General features: G+C 39.6%; 2 protein-coding genes across 7 annotated transcripts; both read right to left on the bottom strand.

Annotated features, from left to right (window-relative positions):
* Positions 1–1,409: 1,409 nt before the first annotated feature.
* Positions 1,410–10,646, bottom strand: golga7ba (golgin A7 family, member Ba). Of its 2 annotated transcripts, none has more exons than XM_081361102.1 (6): positions 10,602–10,646; positions 4,860–4,985; positions 4,025–4,177; positions 3,777–3,878; positions 2,157–2,698; positions 1,410–2,071 (listed from the first exon to the last, which is right to left on the bottom strand). In XM_081361102.1, exons 1-5 carry the CDS (start codon positions 10,611–10,613, stop codon positions 2,618–2,620), a joined length of 474 nt encoding a protein of 157 aa, XP_081217228.1. In that variant the 5' UTR covers positions 10,614–10,646; the 3' UTR covers positions 1,410–2,071; positions 2,157–2,617. The 2 variants fall into 2 exon arrangements, with proteins under 2 accessions (XP_081217228.1, XP_081217229.1); XM_081361103.1 differs by having other exon boundaries at positions 1,410–2,058; positions 2,141–2,698; positions 10,602–10,643.
* A 433-nt stretch (positions 10,647–11,079) lies between these two features.
* Positions 11,080–26,538, bottom strand: zfyve27 (zinc finger, FYVE domain containing 27). 5 transcript variants are annotated; one of them, XM_081361527.1, is made up of 15 exons: positions 26,356–26,530; positions 25,685–25,915; positions 24,401–24,471; positions 22,104–22,290; positions 21,920–22,015; positions 20,735–20,847; positions 18,241–18,362; positions 18,037–18,108; positions 17,374–17,394; positions 16,840–16,863; positions 15,141–15,194; positions 13,126–13,267; positions 12,481–12,527; positions 12,308–12,389; positions 11,080–12,222 (listed from the first exon to the last, which is right to left on the bottom strand). In XM_081361527.1, the coding sequence occupies exons 2-15, from the start codon at positions 25,912–25,914 to the stop codon at positions 12,155–12,157; spliced, it is 1,329 nt and encodes a 442-aa protein (XP_081217653.1). In that variant the 5' UTR covers position 25,915; positions 26,356–26,530; the 3' UTR covers positions 11,080–12,154. The 5 variants fall into 5 exon arrangements, with proteins under 5 accessions (XP_081217653.1, XP_081217655.1, XP_081217654.1 ...); XM_081361529.1 differs by lacking the exon at positions 15,141–15,194; XM_081361528.1 differs by lacking the exons at positions 16,840–16,863; positions 17,374–17,394 and having other exon boundaries at positions 26,356–26,538.
* Between the last annotated feature and the right edge of the window lie 358 nt (positions 26,539–26,896).

Below are 26,896 nucleotides of genomic sequence, written 5' to 3'. Positions count from 1 at the left end.
TGAACAAACGCTCTATTAACGTTACTGGAGGAACGTTTGTTCATAACTTTGAGAGAACCGTGACAGAACGTTCCCTGTTCGCTGGGAGGACTTTACCTGAACCTCCACTGGCTCCTTTCACACCCGGTCCTCTCTTCTTTCCACATTAGAATCGCCATCTCTTTCTTTCTCATACTTTATAGTCCTGCATCATCATCATCATCCTCCTCCTCCTCTCTCTCTCTCTCTCTCTCTTTCTCTCCAGCGGTGGCTTCAGGTCCGAGAGCAGCGTCTCTTCCTCTCCTGCCTCTTCTAGTCTTCATCTTCTTCCTGAGCTTCTCCTGGTCTCAGTGCTGAGTGTCTCCGTGTGTTGCTCAAGACGACAGCGCTGAGTCTCTGTAGCCTCTCTGTGTTCTGCTCGGTCTCACAGGATCTGTTAGGTTCTCTCGGTCAGCATGATGAAGATGATGAAGACAGACCTCCGAGTTTTGGACCTCAAGAGGCCGAAAAGCACAGCGGTGCTGTAAAGCGATTTTGCATGAATGTTCGTCTCTATAAGGAGAAGATGGTCAGTGAACAAAGGTTAAAGACTCCCAGACAGCAACACAGTGTCGGCCCAGATCCGGCTCACATCCGGACCGGCTGGAACGTCATGTTGACATCTTTTTATCCCAGTACATTACCTGTTGACTATAAGGGACACCCAAATCAACATAAATATGCATATTATCATTTCTCATTTTTAGACTTTTTTTAAGTAAAAAAAAAAAAAGAACTTAACTGAAATGTATCGATTGAATGCAAAGGAAGTCGCTTGGGTAAAAGCGTCTGCCAAATATGTAAAATGATTGATGCATAATGGTGTTACTGTTCTAATAAATGCACAAATCCGAGAATTTATTTGTATTGAGAACTAGATGTGAGATTTTTTATACAAACTATTATCTAAAATAACGTAAAAATAGCCTAAATACTAAACATTTTATCATAATAATTTTATTCAATATGAAAAATATTTAGCTTATTTGACATTCAACATAATGTGTTAAATTGCTTCTTAGATTAAAAATGACATGTTATTATAAAAAATATTATTATATTGATATCTTAATACTTAATGGCAAAAAAAAACAATACTTTTTTTTAATCAAGTACAAAATGCCTAAATAAAAAGCAGAAAAAAAAAACCCATTTAAATAACATTGAAAAAGAAAATGCAGAACTGGCTTGTTTAACCAACTTTGTTCAATTCTGACTTTTTCCCCTCTGAATTCATCTGAGTTTGCATCTTACAATTCACATCTCACAGTTTATTTATTGCTTAAAAGCATTTCTTAAGTAGAAAATGGCTAAATAAAACATTTCAGATATATATATATATTTTTTTATAAAACCTGGATTGAAAAAGAAAATGCAGAACTGGCTTTTTTGACCATCATTGTTCATTTATTTTGCTACACAACAGAAAAGCATTCTCCTCATCTCCTTCTCTTTCTCTGTGCATAAACGGGGCCGAAGGTTCACAGTAAGAAATGGAAGCTCATGGTGAAGGATCACGTGAGGAAGCTCTGGCTCCTGGCAGTCACGTCATCAGGACTCGTTTCTGCTCTGACGGCGCGTTATATTACAAAGCATGAACGATTAGCACACTGTGAAATAAAGCAAATCATAAATAAAGTCCTAAATAGTACCCGTGGTTTAAGATGGCAGTGTCTGGGGTCAGATATCCACCCTGTCCTCTCATCAACAACTACTGATCCTACTCTAAAATATGACCTCTAGTCAATAATTCCAGTAAAAGTGCTCATCTCCAAATAATCTAGTAAAAGGTCAAGAATCATGGAAATGGAAGACTGTCATGTGCCGATCGGCAGCTACATCACATGGCGTCGTGAGTGAGATTGCATATTACAGTGACAGAAGCTTATGTGAGCTTTACCCAGAATGCTACAGCTAGTGTGGAAGCTTGTTTCTGCCACGGAATAAGAAAGTGGAAAAAGGTAATTGTGACTTTTTCTATGAATTCTGAGTTTACATCTTGCAATTCTGACTTTTTTTCTTGCAATTTTGAGTTTACATCTTGCAATTCTGACTTTTTTTCTTGCAATTTTGAGTTTACATCTTGCAATTCTGACTTTTTTTCTTGCAATTTTGAGTTTACATCTTGCAATTCTGACTTTTTCTCAGAATTTTGAGTTTAACCTCCCAATTCTTACTTCAAATCTCACATTTCTGGCTGTTTTTCTCAGAATTGCAAGAGAAAAAAGTCAGAATTGTAAAATAAAAAGTCGTGATTACCTTTTTTATTTTTTTATCCTGTGGTGGACACAAGCTTCTATAGCTAGTGACTCGGGATGTGCAACGACTGCAGGTTTGTGAAGGTGCCGGAGGGTAACATCTATCCAGATGACTGAGGTAATGACGCGCTGCTCACAGCTGATGTGTCTTGTGGAGGCAGTTCATGTCAGGTGTGTTTCTGTTTGGCGATGCTGAACTGGTCAGCGTGTCTGTTCGGCGGGCGTCAGAATGAAGGCGTCACACGTGGGCGAGTGAGTGTGTGTGGACGGGTGAATGTTACAGTGTGTGTGTGTGTGTGTGTGTGTGTGTGTGTGTGTGTGTGTGTGTGTGTGTGTGTGAATCATCGTCCGCTGCTGCTGGTTGTGCTGCTTCCTGAGCTTGAGCCGCTGGAACCACGATCCTCATACACACTGATCTCAATCTAACACACACTCGGGTTAAGGGAAAAACTCACACAGCATTAAACAACATTACATGCGCAAACTACTGGATAAAGACATAACTTTACACATACACTCTCATACTAGACTACCTAACATGAATATGATCAAAACTGGTGTCCAATTTGTAATATACTATTATAGTTTTTGGTTTTCTTTTTAATTTTAGTAAAGGTTTTATCAGTTTTGTTGTGTTGTTATTAGGTTTTGTCGATATAGTGTTATTAAAAAAAGAGTGTTTATTTAGTTTTAGTTATTTTAGTACTTGAACTTAAACTAAATGAAAATGAGAAATTTTCCCTTCCCCCATTTTTTAATTTAATTTAATTACATTTTTTCAAGTAATGAATATGTTTTTTTTTCCTAAATGTTTTTATGGTTTTAGTTGTAGTCAATGATAACCGTTGTCCAATTACAATAAAGGCACAAAAATAGCTTATTTGACATTCAACATAATCTGTTAAATTTATATTTAATGTACAGAAAAAAGAATAAATTTAAATCTTAGTAAACAACTTAATTTGATGAATAATAACATTTAGTTTATTTGAAATTCAACTATTTGTTGAATTGATCTTCAATCTATCAAAATAACATGATTTACTGTACTCCACATTTGTTCACAATCTTGTCTTCAGGGTTGCATTAATTGAAAACCTCATACAAAATAAAAACGATATAAAAATGTTCATGAAATATTTAGTTTGAGCTCATAAGGTGGACTAACAAGATTTCTGAAGAATAAGCACTTTCCACTGACCATTTGCGAACACACACACACACACACACACACACACACACACACACACACACACACACACACACACACACTAACCCGACCCCTAAACCTACTCATCACACACAACTTTTCATTTTTACATTTTTTAAAAAAACTTTAAATTACTTTATTTTTATAGCAGATTTACAAATGAGGACGACCATAAAGGGAGGTTTTTGGAGATTTTGTCAGGTTTTGGTCCCATCTGGGTACAAATTACAGTCCCCAAAATATAGTTAAGTAGGTACACACACAGTAGTTTCTAGACTGTGTAAGGATACGACCCTCATGCCTCTCTCTAAAGGGTCTGTGATGAGGAGACCTCTTGGAGCGTAGATCTTCTCATTCTGCTCCTGAATGTACCGCGAGATCTTCTTCAGCACCTGCAACACACATAACCACGCTTTTGACTAACAGCATCATTTATATTCTCCATATTCTGCAAAAACAACACGTAAAGTAACCAATAACAGTTAGCTTTCTTTTTATGTGTCATTTCGGGTGGGTTTATCTGAAACTGATTACATACCTTCTCATAGCGTGTCTCGATGCACAGGAATATGAGGTAAACCGTGAGACAGGCCAGACAGCCCTCGAGGTACGACTGGCCTCCGATCTTCTCCGCCTCTGCATAGTAATTATTCAGCGTCTTCACCGTGTCCTCAAACAGCGTCCTCTCAATCTGACCAATCAGATGCAAGGACAAGATGAGTCAGCCAATCAGAGAGCAGCATGGAGGTCATTATATGGCATAAACTAGTGAGTTTAAAAAAAAAAAAAAAAGACTTAGATCAGGTGCTGAAATAAAAAAATTAAAAAAACAATTTCTTCATAATAAATAAACAGATTGTGAGAATGCCACTGACAGCTTTACATGTTAAACGGTCTCTCCCTGCCATTTACTCAGCAAGTCTTTACTGGCTGTCTGTAACATGATCTTACACCTTTAAACAGCTCTATTATCAGCTCTATTAGCAGCTCATTATGTGTGTGTTGTGTGGAGTTTGCGCACTCAGCAGTGCTTTTGCTGAAGAGCAGAGTTTCTCTGAGTGAAGAGCCTTGTTGTCTTTTTCTCATCCGCTCCTTTTTACTTGCGTTGTCTCTCTTTTGTTCTGACACACACACACACACACACACACACACACACACACACACACACACACACACACACACAGTCTAGTTCGCTATCTTTGTGGGGACTCTCCGTAGACGTAATGGTATTTAAACTGTCCATACTGTATATTCTGTCCTCTTACACTAACCCGACCCCTAAACCTACCCATCACACACACACACACACACACACACACACACACACACACACACACACACACACACACACACACACACACACACACACTTACCCTGCTGTCTAACTCGGAGGGGAACTTGGTCTGGAACTTGCAGACTGTGCCATCAGTGTAGTCCCTCTGAATGAAGACCTTATTGGCTAGAGATGCGCTGTGTCTCAACTCCTGAAGGTTATGAAACTACAGTAGAGGGAGAGAGAGAGAGGGTTACAGTGCGCTACAGTCTGATCTAATCATAAATTACATTATCTTGGGCTGCTAGATGTTAAACAATCCATGAAAAATGGCTTAATGAATGCAGTTTTCTGTCCTCTGTTGTAGAATTTTCTATTGAAAACAGAAGTGTGGGCATGGAAATTAGCCACTCGTATTCAGCTACATCACTGCTATGAACTAACTTTCTAGTCAGTGACATTAGATGGTGGTTTTAGAACTCTTTGCAGCGTAGTGCAGTGATGTCATCATTAGCACATCACTGCATAATTTAGAGCATATTATGACATCATGGCATTACTTGGAACTTAAGGAGTAATGCAGTGTTATCATTATCTCAGAGTAATGCAGTGACGTCATTATCTCAGAGTAATGCAGTGTTATCATTATCTCGGAGTAATGCAGTGACGTTATTATCTCAGAGTAATGCAGTGACGTCATTATCTCAGAGTTATGCAGTGTTATCATTATCTCAGAGTAATGCAGTGTTATCATTATCTCAGAGTAATGCAGTGACGTCAATATCTCAGAGTAATGCAGTGACGTCATTATCTCAGAGTAATGCAGTGATGTCATTATCTCAGAGTAATGCAGTGACATCATTATCTCAGAGTAATGCAGTGATGTCATTATCTCAGAGTAATGCAGTGTTATCATTATCTCAGAGTAATGCAGTGACGTCATTATCTCAGAGTAATGCAGTGATGTCATTATCTCAGAGTAATGCAGTGACGTCGTTATCTCAGAGTAATGCAGTGACGTCATTATCTCAGAGTAATGCAGTGACGTCATTATCTAAGAGTAATGCAGTGACGTCGTTATCTCAGAGTAATGCAGTGACATCATTATCTCAGAGTAATGCAGTGATGTCATTATCTCAGAGTAATGCAGTGACATCATTATCTCAGAGTAATGCAGTGATGTCATTATCTCAGAGTAATGCAGTGTTATCATTATCTCACAGTAATGCAGTGATGTCATTATCTCAGAGTAATGCAGTGATGTCATTATCTCAGAGTAATGCAGTGATGTCATTATCTAAGAGTAATGCAGTGACGTCATTATATCAGAGTAATGCAGTGTTATCATTATCTCAGAGTAATGCAGTGACGTCATTATCTCAGAGTAATGCAGTGATGTTGTCATTATCTCAGAGTAATGCAGTGACGTCATTATCTCAGAGTAATGCAGTGATGTCATTATCTCAGAGTAATGCAGTGACGTCGTTATCTCAGAGTAATGCAGTGACGTCATTATCTCAGAGTAATGCAGTGACGTCATTATCTAAGAGTAATGCAGTGATGTCATTATCTCAGAGTAATGCAGTGACATCATTATCTCAGAGTAATGCAGTGATGTCATTATCTCAGAGTAATGCAGTGTTATCATTATCTCACAGTAATGCAGTGATGTCATTATCTCAGAGTAATGCAGTGACGTCATTATCTCAGAGTAATGCAGTGATGTCATTATCTCAGAGTAATGCAGTGATGTCATTATCTAAGAGTAATGCAGTGACGTCATTATATCAGAGTAATGCAGTGACGTCATTATCTCAGAGTAATGCAGTGACGTCATTATCTCAGAGTAATGCAGTGACGTCATTATCTCAGAGTAATGCAGTGACGTCATTATCTCAGAGTAATGCAGTGACGTCATTATCTCAGAGTAATGCAGTGATGTTATTATCTAAGAGTAATGCAGTGATGTCATTATCTCAGAGTAATGCAGTGATGTCATTATCTCAGAGTAATGCAGTGATGTCATTATCTAAGAGTAATGCAGTGATGTCATTATCTCAGAGTAATGCAGTGACGTCATTATCTCAGAGTAATGCAGTGACGTCATTATCTCAGAGTAATGCAGTGACGTCATTATCTCAGAGTAATGCAGTGATGTCATTATCTAAGAGTAATGCAGTGATGTCATTATCTCAGAATAATGCAGTGACGTCATTATCTCAGAGTAATGCAGTGATGTCATTATCTCAGAGTAATGCAGTGACATCATTATTTCATAGAGTTATGCAGTGATGTCATTATCTCAGAGTAATGCAGTGACATCATTATCTCAGAGTAATGCAGTGATGTCATTATCTCAGAGTGATGCAGTGACATCATTATTTCAGAGTAATGCAGTGACATCATTATTTCATAGAGTTATGCAGTGATGTCAATATCTCAGAGTAATACAGTGATGTCATTATCTCAGAGTAATGCAGTGATGTCATTATCTCAGAGTAATGCAGTGACATCATTATCTCAGAGTAATGCAGTGACATCATTATTTCATAGAGTTATGCAGTGATGTCATTATCTCAGAGTAATGCAGTGATGTCATTATCTCAGAGTAATGCAGTGACATCATTGTCTCAGAGTAATGCAGTGACATCATTATTTCATAGAGTTATGCAGTGATGTCATTATCTCAGAGTAATGCAGTGATGTCATTATCTCAGAGTAATGCAGTGACGTCATTATCTCAGAGTAATGCAGTGATGTTGTCATTATCTCAGAGTAATGCAGTGACGTCTTTATCTCAGAGTAATGCAGTGACGTCATTATCTCAGAGTAATGCAGTGACGTCATTATCTCATGGAGTTATGCAGTGATGCTGTCATTACATCAGAGTAATGCAATGTTTTTATCATTAGTTCAGAGTAGTTCAGTCAGTGATGTTGTAGTTAGCTCATCAGTGAATTACTCTAAGCTAATGACGACACTGCATTTTGTGAGCTAATTATTACGAAACTCAGAGTAATGCAGTCAGTGATGTCATCCTTTGTTCAGTAATGCAGTGATGTCATCACTAATTTATAGATTAATCCAGTGATGACCTCATAATTGAATGGGCACTTCATTGCCAGTGTTGCACGGACACACACAAACATCAGAGAGACTGGCCATCTGTCACTGCCAACACACACTAACATCAGCAGGAGCGGGCCCTTCCATCCCCCACACTTTTTCTGCATTTTCACCTCTTTCTCTTGCAGTACCGATGTTGTTTTCACAAACCAGAATGATCAAACTTATAATAATACACTGGAAGACTCTAATAAGAAACCACATTCCATGACAAACTGCACAGCATCAAACAACACAAACACTTTGGGTTACACTTTATTTTAAGGTGTCATTGTTACAGTGTAATTATAAAGCCTATTTAAGTACTGAATAATATTAATTAACTACATGAACTTACTATAGGGTTAGGGTAGGATTAGGATTTGGTTTAGGGGCTAGTTACATGTAATTATGCATAATTTACTATTGTTGCTATGGTACGTACAGTAAGTAACATAAGTAACAAAGACGTTGTAAAATAAGGTGTTACCAAACTTTAAAGCTCACAGTCAGTGGGTTTCTGCTATGACACCTACGTTTAAAGGCTATTAGTATGTTATTCTTTATCTTTGGACATCTAAAGGTCAGAAAAAAGATTGTTTAGATAGCAAGGGCAGATATAATTACATGGCCAGTCCTGACAACCTGTTTATTTAAAAGCTGGCTCTGTTTTAGTAGCAGGGCCTGCCAGTTCATGGCTCCTTCTGATATAGTAACAGACTGAGACAGCACGCGCTGGTTCAAACACACACACACACACACACACACACACACACACACACACACAGACAAAGAGTCTTGACAAGCAGCTCTTCAATGCTGTGGACGCGGTCAATCTCTGGCACTGAACATTTGCACAGATCTCAAGAATTATTGCACCGCCCAGATAAGAGGCATATCTGGTGTCAAATAAATGCACAACACCACATTTACTTGTTGAACTCCCTGAAATACCAAGGAACATGAAAGCATGGTACTTCAGTACATACCATTATGTGGAATAGGCTAATTCATATACCACTGCATGATACTTCAAATAATACAGTGGTCAAGAATCACGTATGCATGGTACAATTGGTAAAAACCATGCTAGTACCATGCTTTTTGAAGTGCTTGCAGTTGGTACGTGAATATGCTGATCATTCAGGCGTTTTACCATCTGATACCACCACTGTACTATGGTAAGCCACTATGTACGGGTAAACCGAGACTTATCATGACTAAACGCTCTGGGCTGTTGTTACTAAATGCCTTATTAATTATGCATGCAAGCCGCTCTCGGTAACTGTCTCAGAAAGATGAGAGACACTGTTTCTGACTCCCGCGAGCACAACCGATCGATCGCGAGGAGACGATCATTTAACACACACACACTCACCGCTGATACCAAAACCATCAAAACACAATCTAACCAGCCGGTGTAGCCTGTACAGAATGATTATTGATCGTAAACGTGAGGAGTGCGTTTGTTGTCTGCACGAGATTAAACAAAGAGATCTCGCGCTCGAAACACAATATCACGCGCGCGTTCAAGGTTACGCGCCGGGACAACGGACACACATTCTGACTCCTAAATAAACCTCTGAATAACTTGTGAAATCACATTTAAATCCCAAAACCACAAGAAATCCCCACATGAAATCACATGTTGCCAGTTTTAAACCACTTTTAACGAGGGAAATAAAAATAAAACGCTTACAGACTCGTGACAGTACGGGAGTTTTGTTCGGTCGGTCGCTGTCCGCGGTGCTGAAATCATTCCTGAACCGGTCACCGACGAGAGAAACTCACACAAACGCGATATCTGCCAATATATTTTAGCCAAAAGAGCTTAACGACCCGCGGACAGTCGCTTTTATCCTCTTTGATGTCCAGCTGCGCGCTCGGCCACGTCACAGCACGCGCTAATTTAAATACGGCACCGGATCCTTCCGACTGTACACACACACACACACACACACACACACACACACACACACAAGCCTTTGTCATCTCGAGTGATGAATGATGAATGAACACAATGCTTTAAGCACACACTTTTTGTACGGGTCTGATCCTCATCTAAGCAACAGCATCTCAGACAATCTTAACACCCTCTGTCAAGCTAAACAGCTAAGCTGATTGTTTTACTGTCTTTTAATAAAATATTGACCATTACAAAACTGACATATTAACATGACAAAATGTCTTAGTATCAACGCTTTGATAACACCAGCAATCGATCTGACCTAAACAAAACTTAATGATGTGAACATAACTAGTCACCTGTAACAACTAGGAAAATCTCTATGATCTCCCCTCTTTAAAATTGTGGTAACCCAGTATAATCAGTCCTAATAAATAAAATTTGACTGAAAAAAAAATATATATTTCAGATTACCACATGATAACACTATCTATCTATCTATCTATCTATCTATCTATCTATCTATCTATCTATCTATCTATCTATCTATCTATCGCGCTTCACTTGTGGCTGTCCATGTCTAGCGTTTAGTTTTCACTGTGTATTGTATGTTTACTTTAATCATGTGAGCAATAATCGTAACAGATCACAGATTTAAAAAGCGACGCGTAAAAACAGAGACGGCTATTCGTGTTTGCCTGTAACGTCACGTGATCTCCAACCCAGATTTAAATCACCAAAATGACGCCGATTCAGAAGGTATATCTTACAAAAACGGTTCTAGTCAACGCAGCTGGTGCAGAAATGAGGTTATACGAGGCTGTTTCTCACCTCTGTGGCCATGTTGCCATGCGAGGGCGCGACCGCGATGCCTGTCCCGGTGCTGAAGCGGGTTGTTCACGGGAATAAACGGTTGCGCTCGGGGATAAAAAAGGGGGCGGAGCCGGAAACAATCACACAATGTGATGACGCGCGGGGGGAGGAGCAACGGACTGAGACACTGTTCAGATTCTATTATTAGGGTTTAATCAGTCAAATAATGTTTATATCTAACAGCCTCTTCAGAAATCACAAAGATTAAGCTACAATATAAACTTGTCAGAGTTCACCAACAGACGCTCACTAGGAGAAGTTGCGTTCGCCTGAGGAGGTAACCATAGAAACAGTGCCATAATGTCTTTTAAAATAAATGGCGGTTAGATAACTGTGCAAAAGGCGGCAAAACACTGTTTTGGTTGCGCGAGAAGAATCTCAACAACTTTTAGGATTTGGTAAAACTTCCTCAATGAAACTCCACACAGCAAAACTTATATTCAGATTTTTTATTACTGTAACAGTAGATTCAACCAAGGAAACAAATGGCGTTGTATTATGGATAACTTACCCAGCAAGATTTGAATTTATGTTTAAACAGCAGTAGTAGGACATTCATAGCTCTATAACCGTTAATACTCTGGGTTTACATTCAACCATGGCTTTAAAACAATCAGACGGAAAAATAAAACAACGAACATCGCTCATTCTTTCAATAACAATGTGAAGAGGAGAGTTATTGAAGAGTTATTTGCTGATAGACTAATATGGTAGCATTATTTTGATTATTATAAATGGTTACTGATGATTTCCCAAAAAACAAAGATACATTTATAAAATTGACATTTTTAATAATTTTTTTCCAGATAAAAACAAACAAAAAACAAAACACAAATAAATTATATAATCAACAATCATGGGTTAAAGCAGGTAAGCAGCTAGCAGAAGGTTTACGAATCGTAACAGAAGTTAAGTCAACAGGTTTATGAGAGAAATAAAATGTATTTTCTTCATAAACCATTGATGTCAACTCAACTAATCAGATTTTACAGTACGTGAAACAACATAAATCTTCCAAAATGCTCAGATCCATTGCTTTTGCCATCCAATGCAATGATAAAAATGACCAACATCGTTTACATGGTCTTGTTTATGTGGTGTCATAGATGAACAGGATCCTGGATATTAACCTGATTTCCCACCAGGGCTCAAGTTCTGGAAAGTGACGTTATAATAAGTGTTGATGAAACTACAGCATCTGATAACACAGCAAGGTTAGGTCACAAGTAAACCAACCAATCTTGATATATTAGAGTTGACTGGGGAAAGCAGCATATTCAACGCAAAGGTAAGGGGTCACGAATTGTGAACAGACAAAATAAATCTCTGAGGAACCTCAGGAAGAGTGTTGAAGAAACCGAAAACGTAACATAAGCTGGTTCTCCCTGTGAAATGCTCCACATAGAGCGAAGGAAATCAACAATCACTGAAGCAGCCATCTTGTGGCCCAACCCTAGTTTCTCTTTCAGGATTGCAAAGGTGAAAGATTTTTTTCAGGATGATGACCAATCCTACTTGGTGCTGAGGAAAGTATTGCACATAGAACAAACGAACACAGTCTCTCTTTGGGCTTCAGGAGCTAAAGATTCAGAGAAAGAAAAAGCACAGTGTAAAATCGTCTTAAATAAAACATTCTTTGCCAAATTCACAGATTCCACTCATACCTGTGGCGCCCATACTGGATTTGAACACTTTATACGAGCAACAGCGGGAACAACAACTGGCACCACAGTTACTGCAGTTTCTCTAGAAGAATAAATTGGTTATCAGTGACACAACATCACACACAGTTGAAATGGGAAAGGATGTTCAACAGAACGAGGATCAGATGCCATACCCTTTTCTTTAAAACAGAAAACGCTGAATTGCACTGGAAACAGTTTCCTGAGGAAGGACAAAAGACAATACGGTTATAACGAGAGATACAGTCATGTAAAGAAGAAACGACACCCTTTTGAATTATATGGCTTTACGTATCAGGACATAATAAAGTATCATCTGGTTGAAATTAGGTAAATACAACCTCAACACATGACATATTACAGACCAATGTAAGGCCATCTGTCCCGACAGCTAAAGCTTGGCTAAAACTGGGTCATGCAACAGGACAATGATCCCAAGAACACCAGAAAATCTCCAACAGAAGGTCTGAAAAATAAAATAATCAGGGTGTTACAAATCCAGACCTAAACCTGATTGAAATGCTGTGGTGGGACCTTGAGAGAAGCTGTGCGTAAACAAGTGCCCGCAAACCTCAATGAACTGAAGCATTGAGCTTTATTTTTGTTAAGTATATATTGACAGTGTAATATGTCATGTCTTGTTGTTCATCTGAGGTTGTATTTACTTAATTTTAAGACCTGCTAACGTCCAGATGATTTTTATTATCTTCTGATACGTAAAACCATAGAATTCAAAAGGGTGTAGTTTCTTTTTCACATAAAGAAGGTGAAAAACAAAGTTTAAAGAGATCCATAGTAACCGGTGGCGTTGGTAGGGACCCGCTTGCGCAGTTTTTCAGTAAGTTTGGACACTTTACTGCGGATGGGCTCGTTTCTGCTCAACAACCCGTTATCAGAGATGGTGTCAAACTCAGGAACAACAGAAGACACGTCCTCGTCATCCTACCGGAAATAAACGCATATACACAGAGATAAATGAATCATAATATTCAACTTGTGTAGAGATGAGAAGAGACAGATCTGAACCCATTAGCTCTCATGCTCAGCTCGACACCAAAAGATCTTCCACTTGTCCTTCGCATGACAAAACCTGCACACAACCTTTCAAAATACCACAATTCTGACACTGACATTTATCACAAATATATATATGGGTCAATGTTGTTTATTTTTTGACCAGACGGATTAGTTAAATAATCATCTGAATGCTCATCTTTTACAATGATCATTCTTTAAATTTATATATTTTTTTGTTGGTCAAAAAGTCTTAAAACAGTCAATTACTAAGTTTCCATCCACTTGTCAATCGAATTATTTGATGTTCGGGTAAAAAAACTCATGCAAATAAAGCTGGTGAAAGTGTGTTTCCATCCAACGGCTTTAATGTGAATAAAAACCTGTACGTAATGACGTTACATGCTGTTTTGCAATCAAATTGGTATATCGAATTGATTCGAGACATTTTAAGGTGTTTCCATTAATTTTCGCAATGAATCGCACAACAATTCACCCAATAATGACATTTCTGTCATTAATTACTCTCCCTCATGTCTTTTCAAACCCGTAAGACTTTCATTCATCTTCAGAACACAAATGAAGATCTTTTTGATGAAATCTGAGAGTTTCTGTCCCACCATTGACAGGCTACACAACTACCACTTTCAAGCCCCAGAAAGGTAGTAAAGACATCATTAAAGTAAAACATGTGACTCCAGCGGTTTAACCTCAATTTTATGAAGCGACACAAGTGTTTTGTATGTGAAAACCCCCCATAATTTTCCACTTTATTTACAAAATATTAATCTCCAACGCAAGTGAGGTTAAACCACTGGAGTCATATGGATTATTTTAATGATGTCTTTACTATCTTTCTGAAACGTTAAAGTGGTAGTTGCACAGACTGTCAATGGAGTGACAGAAATCTATCAAACTCATCAAAAATATCTTAATTTGTCCTCTGAAGTTGAATGAAAGTCTTAGGGGTTTGGAACAACATGAGGTCGAGTAAATGATAAAAATATATTTCGGTCAATTGGACCTTTTTATCATTTGCACATTAAATAGCATGACCCAAGAACACATGGATTCATGATTCACAATATATTCAAAACATTAATAGAAAATGTTTCCAAAAACAATATGAACATGAATGAGTTTTAACCCAGATAATTCTTTGATGTGTCATTGACCCACATACATAAATCAGTGCCCTTTACTTTTGACGGCTCCTTGTCCTCGTGTGAAGGTTTTCTCTCGGTGTTAGTTCTGCTCTGTATGTAGAGGGCTCTGGGTTTAGAGATCAGATTTACTCAAGTCATTACAAACAGATGAACCCCTCCGCTTGAAGCGGCACATGTGGCGACTCCTGTAAATCTGACCCCATGTTTGTTGCTGCTGAGCTTCACTTCTTTCAGTCATCCGATGACTGGCGAGAGGTCTCAGATTTCTGTGCCCTACAGCACTTAACACCATTATAACACCACAAGCCCTCCAAACACAGGCTCTAGTGAACGTTGGGCACATTTCAGGTCAATTGCTCAATTCAGATGCCAAATTAATGCCAATAAATCAGCCCAACTCCTCACTATGATTGTTAGTGGACATTCCCAAATATTTTCAGCATGAGTTTGAACCTCACAAAAGAAATAGTGTATTAATCAACCTTAACCTGAACCTGAAGAAAGTGTCACCAAGTAACCATTTCCTGTGACATCACTGTTAATAGAAGCCACCGAAATGAATAAAGGCATGAGGGGAGTGTGGTTAGAAGTCAGGACACCTAGAGATCATGATTGACAGGCGTGTGTATGGGCACCTTACGGACTCTCCATCTCCGAATCTTTGGTAGCAAATAGGGTACACGCCACACCTACATTCAAAACACGGGCCGGACACTTTTACAACAGTCATGACCCTTATTACAAAATACATTACATTTTTATTCTTTAAAAAGAATTAGGTCTGGATTTGTCATGGTCCACTTCACGTTTCATCAAGTCAACACTTGACCCATTAACTCTGACTCTTACTATTCTCTTTTATTTCTATTCTATTAACTTATTTACAGCACTTACATACTGTTGCCGTATTGTTGATTTGATTGCTTCTACTGTTCTCCTCATTTGTAAGTCGCATTGGATAAAAGCGTCTGCTAAACGATTAAATGTAAATGTATTTGGAGTTCATGAGTTAAATGAGATGCATCTGAATTTAAATTCACAACTGAACTCTTAGTCAAGACATACAGGTAAATCTCACAAACACAATTCCAGGTCACATTTCACCACATAATCAAAATTAAATCAATTATATTCTGCTTAAAGGAAACGAAAAATACCAAAAACAAAATATGCATAATTATCACGAAAATAATGTCAAATACACTATTGGTCCTTAAAAAAAGTGCATAGTTTTTGTTAAGCAAAAAAAATACATATATTATTATTTATTTATTTTTATTGTAATTTTATGGTGAAGTATGACATTTCTTGACAGGTTTTGTGAGATGCACCCTACATTGGCAGACTAAAATCTAACAATCATACACTAATATCCACATCTTACATACATAAACATGTCCACATGCATTCAGAGTATTTACACTGATGCAAAAACATGCACACACACTAGTGCTGGGCGGTTTACCGGTTCATACCGAATACCGGTGTTTATTTTTGTTACGATATGAATTTTTAATATACCGCAATACCGGTGTATGTCGCTTTAATCGGAACGCGGCGCTGCGCGACACAGTCTCACCCCTCATTTACAACACACGTCTGCGGCGCATTACAGCTGCGACAAGGTTTTATTCCGTCCTCCACGCGGTGCGTCAAAATAGACTAGGCGCCTATATTTAGCGAAGCGGCGCGGAGAGCCGCTTCTGGGAAGCTTCGATCTGAAACACAAGCATTGACTAGAATGGGCACGAGACGTGTGGGGGTGAGAGTGTCTTTTTTCTCGCGGCGCGCGTGTTTTTATACTGTATTAACGTATCTGAAGTGAACTGACGGTCTTTAGAAAAGTTTCTTTGTTATTACGATTGAATCTTTCTTTATCTTTCCTGATAAAGCAGTGTTTATGAGCGTTGCTGCTTTGTGTACAGCCGTTACCGGGGAAACCACTGTTTCTGCCGCTCCTAAAGCGCGTCCTGCTGGCACCTCTTTGTAAACAGCCTTGCAAACCTGTATTATTAATATTAGTGTGGATTTTTTCTATAATATTCACTCATGACAATAAAATAGGGCATTATAAGTAAATCTACTGCAGTATTTCCTCTCTCACTCAGTAGAAAATGTGGTTAACACCCATCATGCTTGAAAAAAAAAAAAAAAACCGGTAAAAACCGTGAAACCGGTATAATTTAGAAAAAAACCGTGATGTTGATTTTTGGTCAAACCGCCCAGCACTAACACACACACAAAGACAGTTCAGACCAGGCTGTTCCTTTACTCGCTTAGAGCAACTGAGGATTTACTCAAACACAAAATGCTCTCAGTTACTCTATTACTCACCACCACTAAAGCCAGAGGAGTTTCCTTGGAGAGCAGAGTAGAGGTCAGAGGTCAGGCATGTACACATACACACACTACACAACTAAATCTGCTTGGTTAATGATAAGGCTCATGTCTACACTTATGTTCACACACACACACACACACACACACACACACACACACACACACACACACACACACACACACACACACACACACACACACACACACACACACACACACACACACACACACACACACACACACACACACCACAATAGGCCTTATGCCCAGCTCCACTACTTCCTGAACTTCAGCCAGCTCCTTTGTTTCCTGTCTGCCATTATTGGACAAACTGATTAATCCAGGTGTGTCTGATTATTGTTACTGAGGTCAGGCACACCTGGATTAATCAGTTTGTCCAATAATGGCAGACAGGAAACAAAGGAGCTGTCTTAAGTTCAGGAAGTAGTGGAGCTGGGCATAAAGCCTATTTGCACACAGTCTATGTTAATGCTATAGGTCTCCACACCACTAGAGGGAGCTACTTACCGGCAACACAAGCTGAGATTCCTTGAGTAGGCAAACAGCAGAAATAGGAAAACATGTCAGAAGCAGAAAAAAGAGAGACAGATAGAAAGACAGACCAAGAAACATAGATAGATAGACAGACAGACAGACACAGATAGATAGACAGATGTTTTCCTGACCTCTATGGCATCTTTAAACTCACTGTCAGAGACAGACAGACAGACAGACAGACAGACAGACAGACAGATAGATAGATAGATAGATAGATAGATAGATAGATAGATAGATAGATAGATAGATAGATAGATAGACACAGATAGATGGATAGACAGAGGATAGATAGATTGATAGATAGACAGATAGATGTTTTCTTGACCTCTATGGCATCTTTAAACTCACTGTCAGAGACAGACAGAGGATAGATAGATAGATAGATAGATAGATAGATAGATAGATAGATAGATAGATAGATAGATAGATAGATAGATAGATAGATAGACAGACAGATAGATAGATAGACAGACACAGATAGACAGACAGATAGACAGACATAGATAGATAGATAGATAGAGGATAGATAGGTAGATAGATATATAGATAGACACAGATAGACAGACAGACATAGATAGATGATAGAAAGAAAGAAGATAGACAGACAGACAGATAGATAGATATTTTCCTGACCTCTATAGCGTCTTTAAACTCATCGTCAGGCTCCGCCTCCTCTGCCTCTTCTATGTTGCCGGGTGAAAGATCCTGAACAGGAAGTACAATCACAGAATAAGTCAATCTGGACTCTAAATGGACATCTGGACGCAGTAGCACAGACACAAAATAATCTGCCATCCAGATGTGTTTTACAGTTGTAGCAAGCGTGTATGTTTTCACCTCCACACTGGATGGAGTGGGCGTGCGTTCCAGCAGGATTGCCTGATCTGGGTCACATGGTTCGGTTTCCTCCATAGTCTCGATCCGACTCGGGTGAACAAACTCCTTCAGCTCCAGAAGAACTAGAGGGAGAGAAAGGAAATTAGGTGAAGATGTCTAGCTTAATGAAACTGAATAAAAATACTGATGTGTAATGTGTATGTATTCATTTATATTTGACTATCAGTGTAACGTCTGGTCCACACTGCAGCTTCCTCTGGTCAAGAAACGGCCACTCAGACAAGAGACCACATTACCAAATGTTTTGTATACGCTCTATGCACGATTTTAGAAATGGATTCGCTAGTCGGATTTCACATGATATGAGAGAATACTCACCCTCGAAGTTGTCGATGTAGCTCGAAATGTATAATTTAAAGCCCTTCTCTTTCTTACTCTTACACCGTGTCCTAACTACACGCATCGCGACACGCGATAAAAGGTATCTTTTCCATTTTAATCAGAGTTTTTGTCCTATCCAGCCGCGACGGCGACACGCGACGATTCTAATTTAGAAACGGTTTCTATTTTTCTGCGACGTCGCACTGGAACAACAAACACAAAGTGTGGCAATGATAATCTCAGGTACAGTTTATGTGCTTTATTTAATGTTAAAAGCATGCAATGTGACTTTGAATATCATTTACTGCTCCAGCTTTGTAGCTGTAAAAGCAACAATGGATAATTCACCTCAGATCTTGAAATTAAACAAATGGAAACAAGAACGTTAAAACTGTGAACAAACAAGTGTATTCTTTGACAAAGATTGTTTTAGTAACTCAGTAGCCTATGTATTTTTTAAATGGTGTAATATTTGTGAATTTGATTATGTAGCTACTTATCCATTTTCTTGCGAGTGCCGTCAAGATTACTCTAGTGCTGTGCACTTGCCGCGAGACTCCGCCCACACGCTGTTCTGATTGGCTGTGATTTTTGATTGACGTTGTGGCGTCTCACAGTCGCGTCGCGTCTAGTGTGGACAGACACACTGCCTGTCGCTGGAATCTTATCGCGTCGCGTGTAGTTAGGACACGGTGTTAGATGTGACAGCTAACTGCCTCACAATATTGTTAAAGGTGCCGTAGAATGGATTATTTTATTATTTTATAATGTTTCCTGGGGTGCCCTTATAATGTTAGTATGTTTTTTAGATCAAAATTTGTTATAATTTAGAAATAAAAAGCATATTTCCTTGCCTAATTTCATCCACTGATTTGAACACTCTGTTTGAAGGGGCGTGTCAGCTGTGAGACTTCAGTGTTGTTGCCCACTGCTGTGATTGGCTGACATGCTTGCATATGAAATATCTGGCGTTACATGTAGAACTATCTGGAAAACTTTTACTATTACAGCTTTTATGCGTTTTTACTATTACAGCTATCGGGATTAACGAATCATGAGAAGTTTTTTAAGTATTTAGATTATTCCAGCATTGAGCAGATGACAGCCTGTTGATCGCGTGAATGAAGATCTTATCACTGCAACGCGATTTACTGATGCATAAACAGTGTTGAACGACTTTGAGAGAAAGATTATCTGTCTGAACTTGAACAATTACACATGAGAAATTCACATAACCCACTGGTTCTCCAGAGGCTCGGATGAAGGAGCTAAAAAAATACTTTTGTGTTCATTTGTACATCCAAACACTGAGCAACTGCCATGCTTCGCTCGCTCGTTTGCAAGCCACGATGTCTCTCGAGGAAAAAAAAATATCGCGCTGGATCTAGATAACACAGTGTAAATTATCGTTAATAAAATCACTACTTACCGCTTGCGGGAATATAACGTTAGTTGAAATTGCCCCCTTCGTCCGTTTGAGATGCTGAGAGAAGCCTGGCTGCTTGATATATGTTCCAGGTTAGAAAAACAGTCCGTGGTGAAATGGGCAGAGCAACTAACAACTTCGAATTAAACTGTAGCGGTATCCGATTATAGATAGATTATAGATAGATCTGCCATTTTCTCTATGATCCTTGCTTGTTTCTTCACCTGCAGAACTTCCGATGATTCGGCTGTGCAGTTCCGCCTGGCACTGAACATGGGCTAGCATATGCAAATTTTTAGAGGCGTACATATTAATGATCCCGACTGTTGCGTCACAGTCGGTGTTATGTGGAGATTCGCCTGTTTTTCAGGGGTGTTTTTCAAAAACGAGATTTAAATAAGAAAGTGAAAACTATGGTGTTTGAGACTCACTGTATGTCATGTCCATGTACTGAACTCTTGTTATTTAACTATGCCAAGATAAATTCAATTTCACATTCTAGGGCACCTTTAATATCATTCACGTTAACCACTGGAAGTTCTTGTAAACAGCGAGTGTAATTTGCCATTATCTCCACCGAATGCAAAAACGGTTCCGACGCAGCACCGGATGTAACTGGGCGGGCTGAGACAAAACGTGGAAGCGATCGTGCATAGAGTCTATTGACATGCCTGAGGCTTTACTGACCTCTGCAGAAGTCTCTGTTCCACAGAAAGAGGGCACTGTTGAGCACAGACAGACTCAAACCCACCGGGACCGTACACAGCAGGAATAGTGCAGTCAGGAGAGAACCGTAAAACCTACACACACACACAAACACACACAACAACATTTATCATGACGGAAGACATTTCCCAAACACGCACTAACCAATCACAGCACATTTCGTTTTTCGGTAGGAGATGCTTCATCAAAAACAATCAAGCATGTAAACATATTCTAGTACACCACCAAAACAAAATCAGGACTTCATAAAAGGGCATAATACGCTGATTTCACGCAGCCGTTATTTTGAAATCGAAAGCGAGGCTCCGGTGGGAAGAAAACCAGAAGTGTCGCCTTTGATCACAGGAGAGTCGTGAATGCGATGGCGTATTGTTGTGTTTAATGATGTTGTGTCAATTCTAAAACTGTACATATTTCTTTCATACTTTAGACTATATACAGTGAAATTATATAATTTTTTTATATATAATTCAGAAAGTAAAAAATGAAGCAGGAATGAAATATATACATATCCTATATTGGATATTAACATCCAATAGTGTAAATGGCGGCAGCAGCTTCAGGTTGGTAGTCCAAGGCATTGTTGTTTATCTTTACTTCAGGGGTTCTTCCCACCGGAGCCTCACTTTCGATTTCAAAATGGCGGCTGCGTTAAATCAGCGTATGGGACCCTTTAAAACTCAGGGGACGCGCCGTCTGACATCCAGCTCTCTGTGTGCGCTCAGAAAATCATTTATCAGACGTTTAGACTGATGTGGCTTTAAAGCACATGCAGATAAAAAACTTTCCTGATGATTAAAAAACTGCAATGTCATGTGAGCGTGACCGCGATCGAGATGATAAACAAAACTAAACAGATGTTTTAGTTTTTGGCAAGAGTATCCTAGGCATGAGCTGTAAAGGCACAGCCCTCTTCTGGAAAGGGGGCAGGGAGCAGCAGCTCATTTGCATTTAAAGATACATGCACGAAAACAGCATGTTTTTGCTTCACAGACACATTCTGGAGACACCTGAGACATATTAAATCTTGTAAAAAGGGGCATAAAGTACAAAACATTGACTATTTTGACAGCATCTCTGATTATGGTACATTTTCACAGAGGAAGATCAGAACTTGTGATTCTGGAGCATCTCTGCGATACTCACATGGAGGACACGGCGTGGCTCTCCCAGTGAAACACTTTATACACAGACTCTGCACACACACACGCCTGGGTCAAAACGTCGTCTATCCCTTTCAGCCTGTAACACACACACACACACACAACCCTTCATCTCTCAGTCTCAGTGCTGATGTCATGACTCAAACGCCACAGTCCTGCTCACTCACATGCCCTTGACCTCCAGCATGGCCTCCTGTTTGCTCATGTGGACCGTCTGCAGGTCTCGCCGCTGGACCGCATGGTGTTTCTTCTTCTGAACCGCCATCTCGCTGGTCGCGCCCTGGCAACGGTTGCCAAGGTATCCCAGCAGAGCCGGAGCAGAGGCCGCCAGCAGCAGCAGAGAGACCCACGCGCCTGCAGACAGAGGGAACATCGCCTTCATCTTCTCTTTATTCTGCATCTCTCATGAGGATTCTGAGTTTATATAACAAGCGCTAATCTGTATAATTGACTGTTAAAGCTCTTCTAGTTTCATGTTACACTTCTCACTCTACGCCTTTTCTTCTCACCTAATACAATAATTTAAAGGGCACCTATTATGCAAAATTCACTTTTACATGTTGTTTGAACATAAATGTGTGTTGGCAGTGTGTGAGCAAAACCACCCTAGAATGATAAAAATCCACCCAGTGGTTTTTTTACAATCTCAATAAATCATAAGCACTGTCGCAGAACGAGCTGTTCTCAGATTCGGCGCAATGTGACGTAGAATTGCACAGGCCCCTCCCACGACTGTTGAGTGACACATTGGTTGAGCATAGCCCCACCCTGAGTGAGCTGGACACAGAGTCCTCCTTCGCTGTGTATGTTGATGATAATGAAAGGGAGAGAGAGAGAGTTTATGGATAAGACTTTAATGCTCACTTCTTATACTGTGTTTATTAAGCTCTTACTGTGATTCTCTGGAGTAAAACTAACGCTTCATCTTTTGTGTGATGTACAATAAACTTCACTGAACTCATCAGTTTATTTTGGTCATCATTCGGACAGGATCTGCCACAGCAGGCTTAATAGTGGATAAAAGCAGATGACAAATAAGTTATAACCGTAATTAAACTAAACTATACCTGTTCTATGTCCATACAGCATATATTCTCTGGCTCTGTGGGCATTATTGTCCGACTCCGAGTCGAAATGAACACCGCAACTGAGAGTTTCTGTTCTATATTATCAGATGAGATTGTCCTGACTGAAGCGCGAGCTCGTGAAGCTCCGCCCCCTGGGCCAGCAGCAGCAGTTAATTTGCATTTAAAGGGCACACACTAAAACAGCGCGTTTTTCTGAGCCCCAAAAAATGACAATTTAAACATGCTGTAAAAAATGATCTGTTGGGTATTTTGAGCTAAAACTTCACATACACACTCTGGGGACACCAGAGACTTATTTTACATCTTGTGAAAAGAGTCATAATAAGTGCCCTTTAAAGTTATATTTAATGTACATTTGTTTATTGTTTTGGAAAGCAGACGTGTAATAAGCTTGATGACATGCAGTCATATGTATATTATCACAAAAAACATTTTCAGCTTTGAGTCCTGACAACTGCATTTTATTTAGTTTTTTATGTTTATATTAATAATGCATTGAAATGTAATAAATCTATTGTACATGCAGGAGAAGTTTAGCAACTAAAGATCATCTTTATCCTGGAATGCCTGACATTAAATATTTCAGATTTAGAATATAAAAGGACATAAAAAAGTTTGTTTTTCGTTGATTATCATATTTGACACATCAGGTTTTTATGGCTCATATAGTCGGATATAGTGAGAATATGTTAGGGAGAAAACACCTCAGCTTTATTCACAGGCCCAAACGGAGCAAAAATATGACATTTGGGGCAGGTGCTGATATTTATATCGCCAAAAAGTAAGAAGAATTTCTGATCGCTTGTAATGTAAATTAATCTTTATAACAGTATAACAGACGACTTACATAAAATGCATATAAATATCAGTCGTCACTCTATATCTGATGATATTAAATGATAGTTTTATGATCAAAGCTCTGTAGTTTTAAAACATATAATGTAATGCAATTCAATGTTGATTGAGAGATTAACAAAAAAAAAAAACGTCCTCAAAAGCCTGATGATCATATTTGATACATTTGATAAAAAAAAAAAGATAATAAAGTAAACCTAAGTTGGTTCAGTTCAGGAGTTCTTCTTGAAATATTACTAGCAATAAAAACCTATTCTGATTATATATTTCACAGCAAAAGACACCATGAGCTGAAATAGGGGGACGATTATACAATTTTACTAAAACCATTTACTTGCTAGAGAATATAAAGCATCAGTCGGACGACAGAAGGCATGTAGTAGATTGAGCGCAACAGGTTTTCTCATTGATCATTTAAAGGCCTTAGAAATGTATGTATTAATTATAATACAGTCGACTTTATAGGGTTAACTATAATTTGTGCACATGAACACGTCATTTACGGCCGTCTGGTGTCTCACCTTCACTCAGCGTGAGGAAGAGGATGTTGAGCAGAACGCAGATCAACAGGGAGCACAGCGGCATCCTCCACCTAAAACACACAGCATCAGAGCTGAACACTGGGACACACAGCATCAGAGCTGAACACTGGGACACACAGCATCAGAGCTGAACACTGGGACACACAGCATCAGAGCTGAACACTGGGATACACAGCAGCATCAGAGCTGAACACTGGGACACACAGCATCAGAGCTGAACACTGGGACACACAGCATCAGAGCTGAACACTGGGACACACAGCATCAGAGCTGAACACTGGGACACACAGCATCAGTGCTGAACACTGGGACACACAGCATCAGAGCTGAACACTGGGACACACAGCATCAGAGCTGAACACTGGGACACACAGCAGCATCAGAGCTGAACACTGAGACACACAGCATCAGAGCTGAACACTGAGACACACAGCATCAGTGCTGAACACTGGGACACACAGCATCAGAGCTGAACACTGGGACACACAGCATCAGAGCTGAACACTGGGACACACAGCATCAGAGCTGAACACTGGGACACACAGCATCAGTGCTGAACACTGGGACACACAGCATCAGAGCTGAACACTGGGACACACAGCATCAGTGCTGAACACTGGGACACAGCAGCATCAGAGCTGAACACTGGGACACACAGCATCAGAGCTGAACACTGAGACACACAGCATCAGAGCTGAACACTGGGACACACAGCATCAGTGCTGAACACTGGGACACAGCAGCATCAGAGCTGAACACTGGGACACACAGCATCAGAGCTGAACACTGGGACACACAGCATCAGAGCTGAACACTGGGACACACAGCAGCATCAGAGCTGAACACTGGGACACACAGCAGCATCAGAGCTGAACACTGGGACACACAGCATCAGAGCTGAACACTGGGACACACAGCATCAGAGCTGAACACTGGGACACAGCAGCATCAGAGCTGAACACTGGGACACACAGCATCAGAGCTGAACACTGGGACACACAGCATCAGAGCTGAACACTGAGACACACAGCATCAGAGCTGAACACTGGGACACACAGCATCAGAGCTGAACACTGGGACACACAGCATCAGAGCTGAACACTGGGACACACAGCAGCAAAAACAACTCAGAGATGCGTTTCACAACTGGCTGGAACAAACACAAAAGCCTTCTGATGAGAGTCACATGATACAGTCTCCTGAAGTACAGAAGCAGTGCGAGATGTGCAGGTGTCAGTGTGATTTGTAAGGGCCGTGTCTCACCCGAGCAGGAACCGCAGCACCTCCAGCGTGTCTGTGACGGGCTCCAGGAAGATGGCCATCCGCTTGAAGCAGATCACCATGTTCAGCAGGTCAAAGGTCAGTGCTCTGGGGCCGCCCAGCTCAGAGGCGCTGTCTATGGAGGACGAGTCCTTGGCGGGACACTGGGTGAGTTTGGCCCGATCGCTGCCCGTCTGCGGGAGCTCATGAGGAGAGGAGGCTGTGCACTGCATGCTGGGAGATCAGAGAACATCAGCACTGTGTTTATCTCTACACACACGTGACAGACTCACATCTGTGGATGAAATTAAAACTGAAGCCTGCCAAGAAAGCCTAATTTAAAGCTTAATCAGATCAGCAAACTCAAATCCAGTAGACTTATATATTACTGCGAGGCTGCTTTGAAATAATGTAATATATAAAGAGTTATATAAATAAAGGTGAGCAGATTTGACTGGATCACAACCAGAAAAAAACACATCTGAGGCTTTAAAACATGTGAACAGAAGTAAGAGTAATTTCAATTGATGTCAAACTGATTTTAACACACATGAGGACCGGTTTTAAACCAGTAATACGTTAACTTAAAAGGTATGACAGTAATAAAAGGTCAATATCAATAAAGACGTCATAAACGTCAACCAGAAGCAAATACAACAATGACAATGACATACCTTTAAATCCTTCAAACAGTGTCTTATGCCCGCTACAGAGTCATTAAACAGTCTTTAATGTTAATAATGATTGATAAATAATAGAATAATCTACTTATAAAAATGCTTTAATACCGCCTGTCCACCGAGTTCTACTTCCGCAATTCGCAGGCGGAAGTGTAGATGTCAGAGCGTCAGGAAGAGAGGAGCAGAGCGCCGATCACATCGATCAGATTTATTCTGTTATTTTCTTAGCAGGTTATCCCAGAAAACCCAGAATATACAGTCAATAGAGGACACTTTCAGCATCTACATTATATGTGTTTTTTTATTATTATTATATTATTTCTTCTATTTGTGTGTTCTGTGTCATTTTAAAGCTTAACTTATTTTCTTAGATAACTAAATGTTCACTTGTTACTGTTGCTCGGTTTATTTTTTCCAGCTATAATCTTAATGGTTAGTTTGACTGTTTGCTGAGATTGTGTAGCATATATCTGAGAATTTGCACGATTAATGCTCTTTCTCGTTATTTCAATTGTAAATTTACAAACATATCTAT

Source organism: Scardinius erythrophthalmus (assembly GCF_964197995.2).
Source record: "Scardinius erythrophthalmus genome assembly, chromosome: 3".
Lineage (NCBI taxonomy): Eukaryota > Metazoa > Chordata > Actinopteri > Cypriniformes > Leuciscidae > Scardinius > Scardinius erythrophthalmus.
This window is presented reverse-complemented; position numbering and strand designations above follow the sequence as displayed.

What these genes read in the sequence shown, in the direction of transcription:
- golga7ba (XM_081361102.1), bottom strand. An exon ending in TCGAGACACGCTATGAGAAG is followed by an intron (nt 3,879 to 4,024) that starts GTATGTAATCAG and finishes TGTGTGTTGCAG; the next exon opens with GTGCTGAAGAAGATCTCGCG. An exon ending in TAGAGAGAGGCATGAGGGTC is followed by an intron (nt 2,699 to 3,776) that starts GTATCCTTACAC and finishes AGTGTGTGTTAG; the next exon opens with ATTGAGATCAGTGTGTATGA.
- zfyve27 (XM_081361527.1), bottom strand. Translation starts at nt 25,914, where the DNA reads ATGCAGTGCACAGCCTCCTCTCCTCATGAGCTCCCGCAGACGGGCAGC. An exon ending in GAACAGAGACTTCTGCAGAG is followed by an intron (nt 18,363 to 20,734) that starts GTCAGTAAAGCC and finishes CTCTCCCTCTAG; the next exon opens with TTCTTCTGGAGCTGAAGGAG. An exon ending in GGTCCCTACCAACGCCACCG is followed by an intron (nt 12,528 to 13,125) that starts GTTACTATGGAT and finishes GTCCTTCCTCAG; the next exon opens with GAAACTGTTTCCAGTGCAAT.